At 50.3% G+C, this 17,120-nt stretch overlaps 1 protein-coding gene across 2 annotated transcripts in view; it reads left to right on the forward strand.

The window, feature by feature from the left end:
• Window positions 1-17,120, forward strand: part of EFTUD2 (elongation factor Tu GTP binding domain containing 2) — a 56,830-nt gene that overhangs the window by 8,745 nt on the left and 30,965 nt on the right. For both annotated transcript variants that reach the window (XM_060256718.1, XM_060256717.1), the window contains 4 exons: window positions 1,509-1,574; window positions 4,171-4,206; window positions 5,633-5,723; window positions 16,332-16,414. In XM_060256718.1, the coding sequence (XP_060112701.1) occupies window positions 1,509-1,574; window positions 4,171-4,206; window positions 5,633-5,723; window positions 16,332-16,414 (276 nt within the window). The remainder of the gene's footprint in view (window positions 1-1,508; window positions 1,575-4,170; window positions 4,207-5,632; window positions 5,724-16,331; window positions 16,415-17,120) is intronic.

A 17,120-nucleotide genomic window follows, 5' to 3' on the forward strand; every position in this document is an offset into this window, starting at 1 on the left:
TTGTGAATAAATCCTCCACACAAAAGCCTTCGTTCTTTTGGCAATTTACCACATCTGGGAGAAGTCTAGTTAGACTCCTTCTCCCTAGCAATTAGTATGTTTCAGGAGTAAGGGTGTGTGTGGCTTTTTGTTACCTGAACATCCACCGCCGTCTTAGTTCATACAGTCTAGTCAGATATTTATCACTCAGGTGCTGCTTGGGAGAACTTGGCCTGAGTTAGAGGTATACATTTTTTGGAAATTTTGAAGTCACTTCTTTGGAGGGGTGGGTGGGGATGGAACTTTTGGAAAAAACTGAAATATATTCAGTTTATCTCTAAACTGCTTTCCGCGATTGAATAGCACAAAATGCATCCTTTATAACTTAGCCTATAAAATTGTCCTATTTGGCATATTTATGGAGTTTGAAAGTATAAATATTTTCATTTTCTCTCAGAAAAAAAAACAGCAAATTTACCCAGTATGAGGTAGAGTTGCAAAATGTTGTGCCCTGTGCTTAGTATAATACGTGTATCTTTAATTTTTGCAATTTTAGAGGTAAAAGAAAATAACAGTTGAAGGTAGAAAGCAATATTTTGTAATAAAAGAAAGTACATTATCTGGAAAGAAACTCTTATAGGGTGCAATATTTAGGAGTGCAAGCATGTTTGGATATTAACATTAGTCTTTTCCATGCTATACATTTGGAAACTGAACTGTTGTGTAAGACAAGATTTTTCTCACAGAGAAAGAAAAAAGTATTTTGTAATTTTTTTCCCCAGTATTCCTTGATATTTCCCAATTTTTCTGATGGAAATTTAAAAAAAAACCTCTCAAACTTTTTCATGGCATACATTTTTAATGTGAAAAGCCCTGCCTTAAGATGTATTTTGCTCTTTCTAAAAGAGAAAGTGTTTCTTAAGAGCTTCTTCTCAGTGTTTCCCCCAAATTTTCCAATTTTTTCATTTGAAATAATTTTTTTAAAGGCTTCAGCAAAAATATTGTCCCTCCCCCCAATTTAACAAAGTAGATTCCAGTAGCATCCTTAAGACCAAAAGAGAGTTATTCAGGATGTGTGCATGCACACAAAAGCTCACACCCTGAACAAAAGATGTTATTGGACTCTAACTTTGTTACATTGCTTCAGACCAACAAGGCTACCCATCTGAGTCTGTATCCCCCCAGTTTGTTTGCGTTTCTCCATCCCCCCCATGCCTTCACACCTTGAGCATACAGTAATTATGTAACCTTGAGCTTGGAAATTAGGATTAAGAAATAAAAGTGATGCTCTTAGCGGTTAGGTTGGTATGTTCTGTACACATTTCTCTCTCTGTGTATGTGATAATATGTATTCTCTGAGGAATGTCAAAGCTTTGCTTGTATGCCGACAAATAGGCTGCGTGCATTAACTGTTGTCTGAATGTGACGCTGATAAATTCTTCATGCAAATCAAGGCTAAATTCATTTGGCTAGACGATGCATCAGTCAAGTCATGTTAACCTCTTGCTTTTCTGTTGTTGTTTTTTTAGACTTGCTTTGTTGATTGCCTGATCGAGCAGACTCATCCTGAGATTAGGAAGCGGTACGACCAGGATGTAAGTTAACCTTATTTGGAGTGGAAGATTTGTGATTTTAACATACATGGGATATGACACTTAGAAGGGGAAATAGGTCACAGGGTCCGTCCCTGTTCACCTGATTAGTGTACTTTGTCCTACCTAAGACCCAGTTCTCACAAAGCTGATAAACCTATGTCTCGGCTGTACCACTTCATACTGATAGTCACATGTTTACGCCTCTGCTCTAATAGAATTCCCTGCTTGTAAAAATCTAAGACATCAGGGAGAAGGCTACAAGTATTCAGTTGTGTAGATTCCTGCTGGAAGACTGCGCAGCGTAGGCACAAGTTGTGAATGAAAGAGAGAGAGAGCAAAGCCCACCTTTGAGAACCAGTTTGGTGTAGCGCGCAGACTCTTATCTGGGAGAACCGGGTTTGATTCCCCACTCCTCCCCTTGCACCTGCTGGAATGGCCTTGGGTCAGCCATAGTTATCACAGAGCTTGTCCTTGAAAGGGCAGCTTTTGGGAGAGCTCTCTCAGCCCCACCCACCTCACAGGGTGTCTGTTGTGGGGGAGGAAGGTAAAGGAGATTGTGAGCCCCTCTGAGACTTCGGAGTGGAGGGTGGGATATAAATCCAATATCTTCATCTACCTCACAGGGTGTCTGTTGTGGGGGGGAGGAAGGTAAAGGAGATTGTGAGCTGCTCTGAGACTCTTCGGAGTGGAGGGTGGGATATAAATCCAATATCTTCATCTACCTCACAGGGTGTTTGTTGTGGGGGAGGAAGGTAAAGGAGATTGTGAGCCGCTCTGAGACTCTTCGGAGTGGAGGGTGGGATATAAATCCAATATCTTCATCTACCTCACAGGGTGTTTGTTGTGGGGGAGGAAGGGAAAGGAGATTGTGAGGCGCTCTGAGACTCTTCGGAGTGGAGGGCGGGATATAAATCCTATATCTTAATCTACCTCACAGGGTGTTTGTTGTGGGGGAGGAAGGGAAAGGAGATTGTGAGCTGCTCTGAGACTCTTCGGAGTGGAGGGCGGGATATAAATCCAATATCTTCATCTACCTCACAGGGTGTCTGTTGTGGGGGAGGAAGGGAAAGGAGATTGTGAGCCGCTCTGAGACTCTTCGGAGTGGAGGGTGGGATATAAATCCAATATCTTCATCTACCTCACAGGGTGTCTGTTGTGGGGGAGGAAGGGAAAGGAGGTTGTGAGCCGCTCTGAGACTCTTGAGTGGAGGGCAGAATATAGATCCAATGATGTCTTCTTCTTTCTTTAAATCACTGGCACCCCTGGAGGCCCGTGGGATTATTGCAAGGGATCTGTGAATCTGTATAAACATTAAGCGTTGTCGTTGAGCAATGCTCAGTTTCCTTCTTTGCCTAAAAGAAACATGGATGGCTGACAAAAATCCTGTAAACCTCCTCTTGACTAAAGTGCAGCCAATTCAGCAACAGCCTTAACTACATCCCGGTTTGGATAAGTCCTTCCTAAAATCCCTAGGCTGGCTCCCCAGACCCTTTGGCATCTGGCATAACCCCTCTCCCGCATCCTCAGTGCTCAAGCCCTCATTGCTTTTTTTTTGCCCTGACTTTGCCATCAAAACTATCTTGCTGAACATCTCCCCGCCACCATCAGTCTTGTCCTGTTCTGTAATGGCTCTTGGAGAGTACAGGCGTATGGGAGTCGGCGAGGTAGACAGCCGCCTCGGGCGCCACCTCACCTATAGGGCGCCTTCAGGCACCCTCTCCCGCCACTCCACTGCGCTCAGCTTCCCAGGTCGCAGATCAGCGGAACTGCGCACCAGTTTGTGCTTTCCTCCGTAGTCAGGCTCAGAGGAGAGTGACCTGACGCTGCCCCCCCCCCCCCCCCGGCAAAAGGAGACAGCCTCAGAGTGAGGCACAGCAGTCCCGTGGCCCTTTCCCCCACCCAGCAGCCAAGTGGAGGAAGGAGGTGGCGCAGCATCACTCTGAAGCCGCCTCCCCTGCAAGGGGAAACAGCCCCAGAGCGAGGGACGGCAGCCCCATGACCTCTTTCCCCCGCCCGGCAGTCAGGCGGACGATAGGGGCCATGCAGCCTCGCTCAGACCCACCCACCCTCCATGATTTGCGGGCGGCCTGGGACGGCAAAAACCCCAGCGCCGCCCCTGCTTTTGGAACACCTGTGGAGTGCCATTTTCTCTTTCTCTCAAAGCCCATCCTTTTCATGAAGCCTTTGGTCTTGTTCTTCATCTCAGTCCTCCTACCCTGTAACTGTATTCTTCCGCATGTCTTCCCTCACTGTTCCTTTCCTTCCTTCTTTGGTCGTCTTATCTGCTGTTGTAGTTTTGATGGTAAACTACAACAGGAGAGAAGAGCTCTCTTTCGGTCGTTGCTCTATAAAAAGGCTTCGTACGCTGGTGCCTAGTTTTGTGCCACTCCACCTCCTTTTTTCCCTATAAACCTCTACTGGATTTTTTCCTTCTAGTTCCATCAGTAGTCACGTCAGCAGTGTTCTCTCTCTGGTTTTTCTTCTTCGCTTTCTGTGCTTCTCTAACATGATGAAAGAGAAAATTAAGATGCATTGGAACAAAATATTCATAGTTAACTGATACAGTCTGAGCTTGTGTTTTTTCTCCCCCCCGCAGCTTTGTTATACGGACATCCTGTTCACTGAGCAAGAGGTAAGTACCCCTGCCTTGCAGAGCCCACTAAGTGCTTTAAGCTCTTACACAGGGGTGGCCAAACTGGCTCGGGAGCCACATGTGGCTCTTTCACACATATTATGTGGCTCTCCAAGCCCCCATTACCATATCGGCCAGCTTGGAGAAGGCATTTCTCTCTCTAAATTATTTCGCCAAGCCAGCCGATGGCTTGGAGAATGCATTTGAAGTGAAAGTTGCTTTCTTTCCGCTTCTCCCTCCCTCGTGGCTCTCAAACATCTGACACTCATGTCTTGCAGCTCTCGAACATCTGACGTTTATTGTATGTGGCTCTTATGTTAAGCAAGTTTGGCCACTCCTGCTCTTACACCTTTTCCTGTGCTTTCTCCCAAGATCCCCTCGGACATGGGAGGGAAGAGGATCTTAATTAAAAATCACAAGAAAACCTGCCAGGCACATTTTGGGGGGGAGCACTGCTGAGGAAGTGTGGCACCAAGGAAGAGGCCCAAGATCAAACTGCTCTCGTGACTTTTAGAAATGGGAAGTATGCAGCTAGGCCTGCTCTGAAGACCTGTGAGCTACCATGGGACCTCTGGGGCCTTCATTATTAACAGGGGAAAGGCTGACATTTCAAATATTTGTGTGTGTGTGTGTGTGTATATATATATATATATATAAGAAGCCCGCTTAAAATCTACCAGGGACCGGGCCTTTTCTGTTACGGCCCCCTCCTGGTGGAACCAGCTGCCGGAAGAGGTGAGGGCCCTGCGGGACCTTGCCCAGTTCCGCAGGGCCTGTAAGACAACCCTCTTCCGGCTAGTTTATGACTAGCTGGTACAAGAAACCAGGTGTAGTTATATTAGAGGTTGCTGTCCCTAATGTTTCAAATGGTTTAAATGTCTTAAAATTTTAAATTTATTAATTATTTTAACTGTTTTATGCTTAAATTTTACTTATGTGGAACTTTGTGCTGTGAGCCGCCCTGAGCCACTTGTTGGGAAGGGCGGGATATAAAACATAAAATAAATAAATAAATACACAATCAAACATGTATAAAAAAATACCACTTTTTCTCCTTAAAAGGCAGCTTAGCAAAGATGTCAAAATGATCTCAGAAAACAGTTATAATCGACGGTAGGAAAACTACTCCAACTAATAATAGAAGGGCACTGCAAAATGGTGATTTGAACAGCAATTTGAACACGTCGAGCAGACCTTTAGCTACGCACTGAAGATGGATTTTCTGAGTGTTCTTGCTATCCCCCTCCCCCAGTCTCATTTCAGACTGGCCGTTGTGTGGCAGAGTTGCTCTGCTAGGAATTTTGGCCCTGTTTGATTTGTCTTTCCTCTCTTCCTGCAGCGTGTCCTCATGGCTCAGCCCCGTGATGACCTCTCCCCCTCCACTCACACTTTCCTAATCTTGATCTGTTGTTTTTTTTCCCTCCAGAGGGGAGTTGGGATCAAGAGCACTCCAGTCACCGTCGTTCTTCCAGACACCAAAGGGAAGTCATTTCTCTTCAACATCATGGACACACCAGGTGGGTCAACAGGAGGAGAGTCCTATGTCGTGGAAGAAACAAGGTTGGGTGAACTATCCAACAGAGTAGACAGATCCAGGTCGTTCTGAAGCAGTAGAACAGAGCAGGAGTCAAGTATCACCTTTAAGACCAACACAGTTTTATTCAGAATGTAAGCTGTCATGCCTGCCCCTGCTGACTCAGAGCAGGTGCCTGCTTCTGACCCCGCCCCTGCTGTGCAGATGCCTTCAGCAACAGAGGACGTAAGTCCTGAAGGAGCCAGCCAGCAGCAGGGGCCACCTGAAACCAATCTGGCCACACCAGGTACTAGCTCATCTCCCCCAGACTCACCAACACCTGGGGCCCGCCTGCGCGAGAGGAGACGCCTGGAATTCAGGAACAGGCGTAGAGAGGCGCGCATGCGGGCTAGAAGAGATCTGAGCCCGGAGTTCTAACGAGCCAATTAGCCAGCAGTATATCTGGGATCCTGGCCTCAGGCCAAACTGTGCTGGCAACAAGCGAACACCCTTGGATGTGTCTGCGTCTCGCACCCCTTGCTTCGGAAAGAACCTGTGCATTCCTGACCCGGCCTGACCCATAGACTGGTATTCTGGACTCTGGCTTTGCTTATCGGACTGGCTTAGGTATCGTTTGATCTCGGCTTTGCTTCCCGGCTTCTGACTCTCGGCTCTGTTTCCCGGCTTCTGACTTTCGGCTCGGCTCCCCGGCTTCTGACTCTCGGCTTCCCTGACCAAGCTTCCGTCTCACCCTCCAGCCTGCCTGTTTACGTTATCAATCAACTGGACTGTTTTACGACCACTCCCTGTGCTTCGCCTGGGCTGTCTGCGAGAGGTCCTGGCTCGTTGCCAGGACGATAGCAGCCGCAGCTTCGTGTCAGAGACTCGGGCCGTGACAGCTTGCCAGCACCCAAAACTCACCAGGCACGCTCATGACGGACCAAGCGGCAGGAGGCATGGACCCCTTGCCGGGGCTCCTAGACCAGGTGCAGCAATTAACCCAAGCGGTGATTACTCTGCAGCAGCAGACTGCGTCCAATGCCGTGGCCTTGGCTGCCGCCGCTGCTCCCCGCTCTCGCTGCCCGGTGAGCATTCCTGAGAAATTCGCAGGAAACTTGGAAGAGTTCCCTGCCTTCCTCGCCCAGTGTGAACTATACATGGAGATAAGGCAGGGCGACTTCCCTACAGACAAAACAAAAGTCTGTTTTATCCTGAGCCTGCTTAAAGGGCCAGCGGCCAAGTGGGCCACTCCTCTGCTGCTAGAGCCCTCGCCGCTGCTAGCAGACTACACACGGTTCAAGGCACACTTCCAGGCCGCCTATGCCAACCCTGTGCGTGCTGAGACAGCTAATCGCAAGATACGGGCTCTGCACCAAGGCCAGAACTCTGTGTCTCAGTATACCACAGAGTTCCAGCTGCTGGCTCAAGACCTGGCCTGGAATGAAGCTGCCTTGGTGGACCAGTACACTGAAGGCCTCTCCGATGCCGTCCTGGACGAACTGGCACGCACCGACCGCCCAGCCGCCCTCCAGGACCTGATCCTGCTGTGTCTACGCATTGATGGGCGACTGCAAGGTCGGCGCCAGAGGCAGAAGAGGGGCACTACTCCAACAAGGCCCCCCCCGGCGGCTCCCGTTCCAGGTACCCCAGCTTTACCGCCGGCTGTAGAACCCATGCAGCTGGGCGGCGCCCGCCCTCGCCTGACCCCTGAGGAGAAGAACCGACGGCGCACCCACAACCTGTGCCTGTATTGTGGAGGGGACGGGCATTTTGCAAGCTCCTGCCCGGCCAAATCAAAGCGCACCCCGAGCTCCGCTGCCTCGGTAAAAGGCCAGCCCCAGGTCTAGCCGGATCTCCTGGCCTGGGGCACTCCTTGAGGTCCTCTAGCTCCGTCCATCCACCACCCACCCCGTTCCTGGTCCCGATCCGCCTGCAGCTTCCCGACGACCGGTGGATCTTCGTCCATGCCATGTTGGACTCAGGGGCTGCCTGCTGCTACATGGACAGCCACTTTGCCAAGGAGCATGGCGTCCCCGTTCGGGAAAAGGGAACTCCTACACTGGTCGAGGCAGTGGATGGTCGTCTGCTGCGCTCGGGGCCGGTCCGCCACGAAACTCTACCACTCGTTTTGTGGGTCCAACAGCGCCAAGGGAAGCAGACCTTCGATTTGGCCCGCATGCCACGCTTCCCTGTTATCTTGGGCCTGTCCTGGCTGCAAGCCCACAACCCCCATGTGGACTGGGTGCAACGTGAACTGAGCTTTTCGAGTACCCTCGCACCCTGTTCCCCGCTACCACCCGACTCGACTCAGGTGCCGCCTGTCAACCAACCCGGTTCCCCACGCACCACCAGCCTCCTGGGGGCCGCCACCACACTCCCAACTCCCTACCAGGAGTTCGCGGACGTCTTCAATGAGAAGGAAGCAGACCAGCTTCCCCCACATCGGCCCTACGATTGCGCCATCGACCTGGTGCCCGGCGCTCCGCTACCCGCAGGCCGCCTGTACCCCATGGCAGACCCGGAACTGGCTGCCCTCCGGGAGTACTTGGACAAGAACTTGGCCCGAGGGTTCATTAGACCCTCCACCTCGCCCCTGTCTTCACCTGTCCTGTTCGTTAAGAAGAAGACCGGGGACCTGCGACTCTGCAACGACTACCGGGCCCTCAATAAGATTACCATTCGGAACCGCTACCCGCTCCCACTGATCCCTGAGCTCCTCGACCGCGTCAAAGGGGCCACGATCTACACCAAGCTCGACCTTCGCGGGGCCTACAACTTGGTTCGTATCAAAGCCGGGGATGAGTGGAAGACCGCTTTTGGCACCAGGTATGGCCAATACGAACATCTGGTCATGCCCTTTGGGCTCACCAATGCCCCCGCCGTCTTCCAACATTTTATGAATGACGTTTTCCGTGACCTGCTAGACCGGTTCCTGATCATTTATTTAGATGACATTTTGGTCTACTCTGCATCCGAACAGGAGCACATCCACCACGTCCGCCAGGTGCTACAGCGACTCCGAGCCAATCGCCTGTATGCCAAGCTGGAGAAATGTGCTTTCCACCTCCAGTCCGTTGAGTTCCTGGGGCACATCATTTCCCCCCAGGGAACCCAGATGGATCCGCGGAAGGTCGACGCCATCCTTCAATGGCAGGCCCCTCGAAGTCGGAAGGACATCCAGCGCCTCCTGGGCTTCGCCAATTATTACAGGCAATTCATCGCGGGCTACGCCGACCTCACCAAGCCCTTGACCAGACTCCTCCGACCGAAGGAGCCCTTTCAGTGGACCCCCGAAGCCGACCGGGCCTTCCGCCAGCTCAAGCAGAGTTTTTCCTCCAGTCCCCTTCTGCGGTACCCTGACCCGAGCTTGCCCTTCATGGTGGAAGCGGACGCCTCCAATGTGGCCCTCGGAGCCGTGCTCTCCCAGCGGGACGAGCCTAGCCAGCCATGGCAGCCCTGCGCCTACTACTCCCGGCAGCTCTCGGCTGCCGAACGCAATTACACCATTTGGGAGAGAGAGCTCCTGGCTATCAAGGTGGCCTTTGAGGTCTGGCGCCACCACCTTGAGGGGGCCAGGCATCCGGTCCAAGTCTTCACCGACCATCGTAACCTGGAACATTTGCAGACCACCCGCCGGCTGAACCAGCGGCAGATCCGGTGGTCCCTGTTCTTCTCACGATTTGACTTTACCATCACCTACGTCCCGCACTCCCAGAACCAGAGAGCCGACGCTCTGTCCCGCCGGCCGGACTATAACACCTCTAGTGCCACCGAAGCCCCCAGGGCTAGTATTCTGCCACCCTCGGTCTTTGCCGCCACTCTGACCGCACCCGCCCTGGTGGCCGAGATACAGGCCAGCCAAGACACCGACCCGTGGGCGCAGAAACACCTGCAGGAACCGCAGCAAGACCCTGCCGGAGAACTATCCACCCGGGATGGGCTGCTCTACCATCGGGAGCAGTTGTACGTCCCTCCCGGGCCTCTCCGATCCCGCATCCTCCGGCTGGCCCACGATGCCCCCCCGGCTGGGCACTTCGGGCAGCACAAGACCGCCCATCTGTTGACCCGGGACTTCTGGTGGCCTCGCGTCCGAGCGGACGTTAGTCGCTACGTGGCTTCTTGCGAGGTCTGCCGCCGAGCCAAGAACGTACCGGCCAAGCCCTCCGGTCTCCTGCAACCCCTGCCGACTCCCGCCGGTCCCTGGGACGTGGTGTCCATGGACTTTATCGTAGACCTGCCACGATCCCAGGGCCACACCTGCATTTTCGTTGTGGTGGACCTGTTCACCAAAATGGCCCACTTCGTCCCCTGTGCCAGAGTACCATCCGGGCCGGAGACTGCCCAGCTGTACCTAAACCACGTCTTCCGCCTGCACGGGTTACCCACGCAGGTCATCTCGGATCGGGGCCCACAATTCACATCCCGCTTTTGGCAGGCCTTCCAGCACGGTTTGGGGACAGAACTACACCTGTCTTCCGCCTACCATCCCCAGACCGACGGGCAGACCGAGCGGACCAACGCCACCTTGGAGCAGTACTTGCGCTGCTATACCAGCTATCAGCAAGACAACTGGGCCACTCTGCTACCCCTGGCAGAGTTCGCGTATAACAACGCAGTCCACAGCTCTACGCGGACCACGCCGTTTGCCGCCAACTATGGACTGCACCCCCGATTCTTCCCTCCGCTCGGCCCCTCCGCCAACGTTCCCGCAGCCACCGACCGACTTGAGGAACTCCACGCGCTCCACGCCCTCCTGCGCACTCAGCTCCAGCGCGCCAAGGACGCTTACAAACTGGCCGCGGACCGACATCGCCAGGACGGAGCCCCCCTCAAGGTCGGAGATTCTGTCTGGCTCTCGACCCGGTACCTCCGGACTCCTGGCCGGTCCTCCAAGCTAACCGATCGGTTCATCGGGCCCTTCCCCATAGAGGCGCAAGTCAACCCCGTGGCATTCCGCCTACGCCTTCCGGCCCACCTCCGGATACACCCCGTATTCCACCGCTCTCTCCTCCAACCAGCGGCAGCGCCGGACCCAAACAGGGACGTTCCACCACCGCCTCCGCCACCGGTGCTGGTGGACGATGAGGAAGAGTTTGAAGTCCACCAGATCCTAGACTCCCGGCTGCACCGAGGTCAACTCCAGTACCTGGTGGACTGGGAAGGCTACCCTCCCGAGGATCGCTCCTGGGAACCGGCTGCCCACCTGCATACCCCTGACCTGCTCCGGCAGTTTCATGAGGCCTACCCAGATAAGCCAGGCGGCTTGGATGAGGGGGGGCCTGAGGGGGGGGATAGTGTCATGCCTGCCCCTGCTGACTCAGAGCAGGTGCCTGCTTCTGACCCCGCCCCTGCTGTGCAGATGCCTTCAGCAACAGAGGACGTAAGTCCTGAAGGAGCCAGCCAGCAGCAGGGGCCACCTGAAACCAATCTGGCCACACCAGGTACTAGCTCATCTCCCCCAGACTCACCAACACCTGGGGCCCGCCTGCGCGAGAGGAGACGCCTGGAATTCAGGAACAGGCGTAGAGAGGCGCGCATGCGGGCTAGAAGAGATCTGAGCCCGGAGTTCTAACGAGCCAATTAGCCAGCAGTATATCTGGGATCCTGGCCTCAGGCCAAACTGTGCTGGCAACAAGCGAACACCCTTGGATGTGTCTGCGTCTCGCACCCCTTGCTTCGGAAAGAACCTGTGCATTCCTGACCCGGCCTGACCCATAGACTGGTATTCTGGACTCTGGCTTTGCTTATCGGACTGGCTTAGGTATCGTTTGATCTCGGCTTTGCTTCCCGGCTTCTGACTCTCGGCTCTGTTTCCCGGCTTCTGACTTTCGGCTCGGCTCCCCGGCTTCTGACTCTCGGCTTCCCTGACCAAGCTTCCGTCTCACCCTCCAGCCTGCCTGTTTACGTTATCAATCAACTGGACTGTTTTACGACCACTCCCTGTGCTTCGCCTGGGCTGTCTGCGAGAGGTCCTGGCTCGTTGCCAGGACGATAGCAGCCGCAGCTTCGTGTCAGAGACTCGGGCCGTGACATAAGCCTTCGTGTGCTAAAAGCACACTTCCTCAGACAATAGGACGGAACGGCAAGCAGTTCTTAATAAAGAGAAAGTGGGCAGTGAATCAGCATGCAAAACCTGCTAAAAACATTTCAGAGTCGGCTGCTTTTATCATGCCCAGCAGAAGGTGATGCGGGTCTTGCTGCAAAGGACTTGAAAGGCTGGCAGAACATCTGCAAAGAATAAAGCAAGAGTCAAGTTTAACCTTTAAGAACAACAAAGTTTTACTTAGAATCATAGAGTTGGAAGGGACCTCTAGGGTCATTTAGTCCAACCCCCTGCACAATGCAGGAAACTCACAAACGCCTCCCCCTAAATTCACAGGATCTTCATTTCTGTCAGATGGCCATCTAGCCTCTGTTTAAAAACCTCCAAGGAAGGAGAGCCCACCACCTCCCGCGGAAACCTGTTCCACTGAGGAATCGCTCTAACAGTCAGGAAGTTCTTCCTAATGTTGAGCCGGAAACTCTTTTGATTTAATTTCAACCCATTGGTTCTGGTCCTATCTTCCGGGGCCACAGAAAACAATTCCACACCATCCTCTAGATGGCAGCCCTTCAAGTACTTGAAGATGGTGATCCTATCACCTCTCAGCCGCCTCCTCTCCAGGCTAAACATCCCCAGCTCCTTCAACCTTTCCTCATAGGACTTGGTCTCCAGACCCCTCACCATCTTTGTCACCCTCCTCTGGACCTGTTCCAGCTTGTCTATATCCTTCTTAAAATATGGTACCCAAAACTGAACACAATACTCCAGGTGAGGTCTTCCCAGGGCAGAGTAAAGTGATACCATCACATCACGTGATTTGGACACTAAACTTCTGTTGATACAGCCCAAAATTGCATTTGCCTTTTTAGCAACCACATCACACTGTTGTCTCATGTTCAGCATATGATCCACTAAGACCCCTAGATCCTTTTCGCACATACTACTGCTAAGATAAGTCTCCCCCATCCTATAGCCATGCATTGGATTTTTCCTACCTAAATGCAGAACTTTACATTTATTCCTGTTAAAATTCATTTTATTGATTTTATCCCAGTTTTCCAGCCTGTCAAGGTCATCCTGTATCCTGTTTCTGTCTTCTACAGTATTTGCAACCCCTCCCAATTTAGTATCATCTGCAAATTTAATAAGCATTCCCTCTATTCCTTCATCCAAATCATTGATAAAGATGTTGAACACAACAGGTCCCAGGACAGATCCTTGAGGCACTCCCTCTCCAAGAGCATGAGGAACCATTCACAACTCTTTGGGTGCGATATGTCAACCAGTTACAGATTCACCTAACAGTAACAGGATCCAAACCACATTTTACCAATGTCAACAAGGATAGTATGTGGAACTTTATCAAAAGCCTTACTGGAATCAAGATAAACGATGTCTATAGCATTCCCCTGATCCAGCAAGGTAGTCACTTTCTCAAAAAAAGAGATCATCCCACCAAATTTCAGTAAGGCCTATTATGTCATAGTCTCCTTCCTTTATTAGGACTTCCAGTTCCTCCTGTTTGTTTCCCATACTCTGTGCATTAGTGTAGAGACATCGGAATCCACGTTTTATGCATCCCGAGGGTTTAGTTTCCATACAAGCCTGAGAGTTAATATTACCTTGCGTATGTTCCACTCTTTGCAAATCTTTAATGTTCTTATCCCCTGTTTCTGGCATCATACGAGGCTTTGAATTATTGTCTCGCTCCCCCATAAAATTTAGTTTAAAGCCCTCCTTATTAGGTTAGCAAGGCTGTTACCAAACACCCTTTTTCCTACCACCGTAAGGTGCAAACCATCTCCGGATAGAAGACCACCATCTTGAAAGCGTAAGCCATGGTCCAGAAATCCGGAACTTTCCTGACGACACCATCGACGTAGCCAGTCGTTTATTTGAAGTATTCTTCTTTCTTGTCCTAAGCCACGGCCTTCAACAGGAAGCACTGACGAGAACACCACCTGTGCGCTCAGCTCCTTCACCTTCTGACCCAGAGCCACATAGTCTTTTCTAATACGTTCAGGGCTCTGGCGGGCAGTATTGTTTGTTCCCACGTGGATCAAGGAGAAAGAATAGCAATCCATGGGCTTGATAAGTCTTCCAATCCTTTCTGTCACATGCTGGATGCGTGCACCTGGCAGACAGCAGACCCCTCAGGATGACAAATCCGGTCGGCATACTTTTGGTTCCACCCCTCTGAGCAAGGAGTCTCCAATCACCACCACCTTCCTCGTCCTATATTAGGGAGCAGAAGCTCTGGGCTTCTTATCCACAGGATCCTGAGAAACTTTCTTCAAGCTTCTTTTTGAAATGCTGTTGTTGAAAGAGGAGAGCACAAGGCATTACACATCAGATGCAGAACAGATTCCAACAGACTTGTTTTCAAGACACTCCACGGAAGAAGCCTATCCATAGCAAAACTGTGTTCAAGAGATATCACTGATGTCTCTCAACCAGAAGGCTAAACCGAAACATAAAAGAGTTTCTCTTAGTCTTTTTACCTGTTTGTTTCAAATTTTTCATAATATTTCTTGATATAAGTTGAGTACATAAGAACATATATATGAACATATGAAGCTGCCTTATACTGAATCAGACCTTTGGTCCATCAAAGTCAGTATTGTCTTCTCAGACTGGCAGCGGCTCTCCAGGGTCTCAAGCTGAGGATTTTCACACCTACTTGCCTGGACCCTTTTTTGGAGATGCCGGGGATTGAACCTGGGACCTTCTGCTTCCCAAGCAGATGCTCCACCACTGAGCCACAGCCCCATTCATGGCTCTCCAGGGTCTCAAGCTGAGGTTTTTCACACCTATTTGCCTGGACCCTTTTTTGGAGATGCCAGGGATTGAACTTGGGACCTTCTGCTTCCCAAGCAGATGCTCTACCACTGAGCCACCGTCCTGCCCCCCCAATAAGAGAATGGCCTGTGTCACACATTGGCCAGAAAACCCAAGTGCCCTCAGGAGGTCCACCAGTGGGGCCAGGACACTAGAAGCCCTCCCACTGTGCCCCCCCAAGCACTAAGAAGACAGAGCATCACTGCCCCAGACAGAGAGTTCCAACAATAAACTGTGACTACTAGCCACTGATGGACCTCTGCTTCAGATGCTTATCCAATTCCCTCTTTAAGCTGTCTGTGCTTGTATTCTCCAGGGAGCAACGCTAAGCAGATCAGTTCAGAAGGAAATCTCACTTAAGTCATTGTTACTCTCAGGAAAGTGTCTAAGATTCCAGCCATAATCCCAGGCTAGGATGTTTTAATGTAGTTTGAGATTAAGAATTTCATCAAGTCAATCAAATATAGCATGAAGAGGCTAAAACAGTCTCTATAATAATGCACTATATAATATAACCTCAAGGGTTTTACGCAACTTTTATGAAGAAAAAAAAGACTTAATATGCTTGCATTGTATATGCCAAATATTTATGGCAAGTGTAAGTCTGCTTTTCCAAATTCTAGCAATTAGCATTTGTGCAGGTAAAAGCAGAAAGATTATTAAATTCTCATGGATATTTGGGAAACAGGGTTTTTTCCTGTATGCCAAAGATAGTTACAGTTATAAAATAGTTATTTTATAATGTATCCTTTCAGTGTGATTAATTATTTTCTTTTAAAGAATTTTTGATGTAGAAGAGAACTGTTTCACCTATAGCTTTTCAGTATATTTTGGGGTGCATATAATGGATTTTATCTGGCATTGTGCCATCTAGTGTATATTTTGTACATTGCTTTTCTTGTGTTCATGGATGTACCTTTGAAAGGTGGTATAGATTATAATTTAAGCCATTTTGGGGGGGTGGGAACTAATTTTTTGTCATAATTTTGCAGAAGATGGATTTTGGACTAGATTTTTCTTTTGCTTAATTCCTGAATTCAGATTTAGAATTTATAAAAAACAGAGGCTTGAATACAAGGAAGAGTTTTGGCAATTTTTGCTGATCCCGCCACCCGCTGGAGACCTCTGACCCCTCTCATTGTTCCTGGGAGCGCTTTGTCTCCTAGCAGCAGTATTGGGAGGCTGGGGACATTTTGGGCTGCAGTGGGGGAGAGACAAGAAACTCTTGTTCTGCACGTAGAAATTCCTTCTATCTTGAAATTTCAGGTGGATTCAAGTCACTGTGCATTTGAGTACATGCAAGAGTACAGGAAAACTGGGTGACCCAGAGTCATTTGGGATTCTGGTCCGGGTTGAGGCCTGGCACCTAACTTTAATTCTCTCTGCACCTGAGAAAATGAATTGAGATCGTACTTATGGTTCTCATTGCCTGGCAGACGGGGTGGTGTTGGAATAAACGGCTATTTTAAATGCAAGAAGTCCCCTTTGACTTGGAAAAATGATGCTGAAGTGTTGTTGCAGAGAAGTTGTGGTGTGCTTGAAAGTCAGCAGGGTGCTTCGGTGCTGCTGGCTGTGCCTTTGCTGGGTGCGAAGAGAGCCTTTGGCCTCACACATCAGAAGCTTGTGAACCACAACAGATCAAACCGGGGCTGGTTTTTCATGCTCTGATTCCCCCTCTTCTCTACTTCCCGTGACTTTCCACTTTGTGGGGTTGTGTTTCACTCTCTCAAGGTCACGTAAACTTCTCTGACGAAGTCACAGCCGGCCTTCGCATTTCTGACGGTGTGGTGCTTTTTATCGATGCTGCCGAGGGGGTGAGTACGCCTCTGCTTTTGTCTGTTAACGCAAGAGGAAGCAAATGTTCTTAGCAATCTTAGAAGAAGGAAGAACATTTCCCTGTTCAGAGCAAAAACTGGGGATGGCGTTTTTGTGCCACGAGGTAGAATCTGAAACCAAAATGTGATGCTGATTCAGAATGGTGTGGCTTTGTTTAAAACGGCAATGGAGGAATAATGTGGGCATTGTAGCTACTGACAATGAGAAGGGAATAGAGTTTTAGCAATAGGAAAGCTGCATCCTGAACAATAGGAAAGCTGCATTCTGCACTAATGGAACATGCTCACCTGGCAAATTCATAGAATCGCCATGTCCAGAAGTTTTAATGGAAAGCTGCAGTCTTGCTCTGCCCTCCATCCTTTTCCATCCCACTGCCAAGAGGATCTCCTTTTTAAAAAAGAAAACAACTGTTTCATACTTCTAATGAGTACAGTAAATATACAGGTTGAAGTGTCATTCAGAAGAAATTGCTGGAGTCAAAGATTTCAGGTTTTCACGGCTGGTAACATCATTAGGGTTTGTAGAGTCTTTCGGGATCAAGTGCCGTGTTCTACTGGGGAAACTGTGTTCTACTGTTCTACCGTGTTCTGGAAGGAACACGCCACTTGATCCCGAAAGACTACAAACCCTAAATTGCTGGAGTGCTTGCCCTCCATAAATGGCATGAATGGTGGTTGCTGCCAC

Source organism: Heteronotia binoei, chromosome 15, assembly GCF_032191835.1.
Source record: "Heteronotia binoei isolate CCM8104 ecotype False Entrance Well chromosome 15, APGP_CSIRO_Hbin_v1, whole genome shotgun sequence".
Taxonomy (NCBI): Eukaryota; Metazoa; Chordata; class Lepidosauria; order Squamata; family Gekkonidae; genus Heteronotia; species Heteronotia binoei.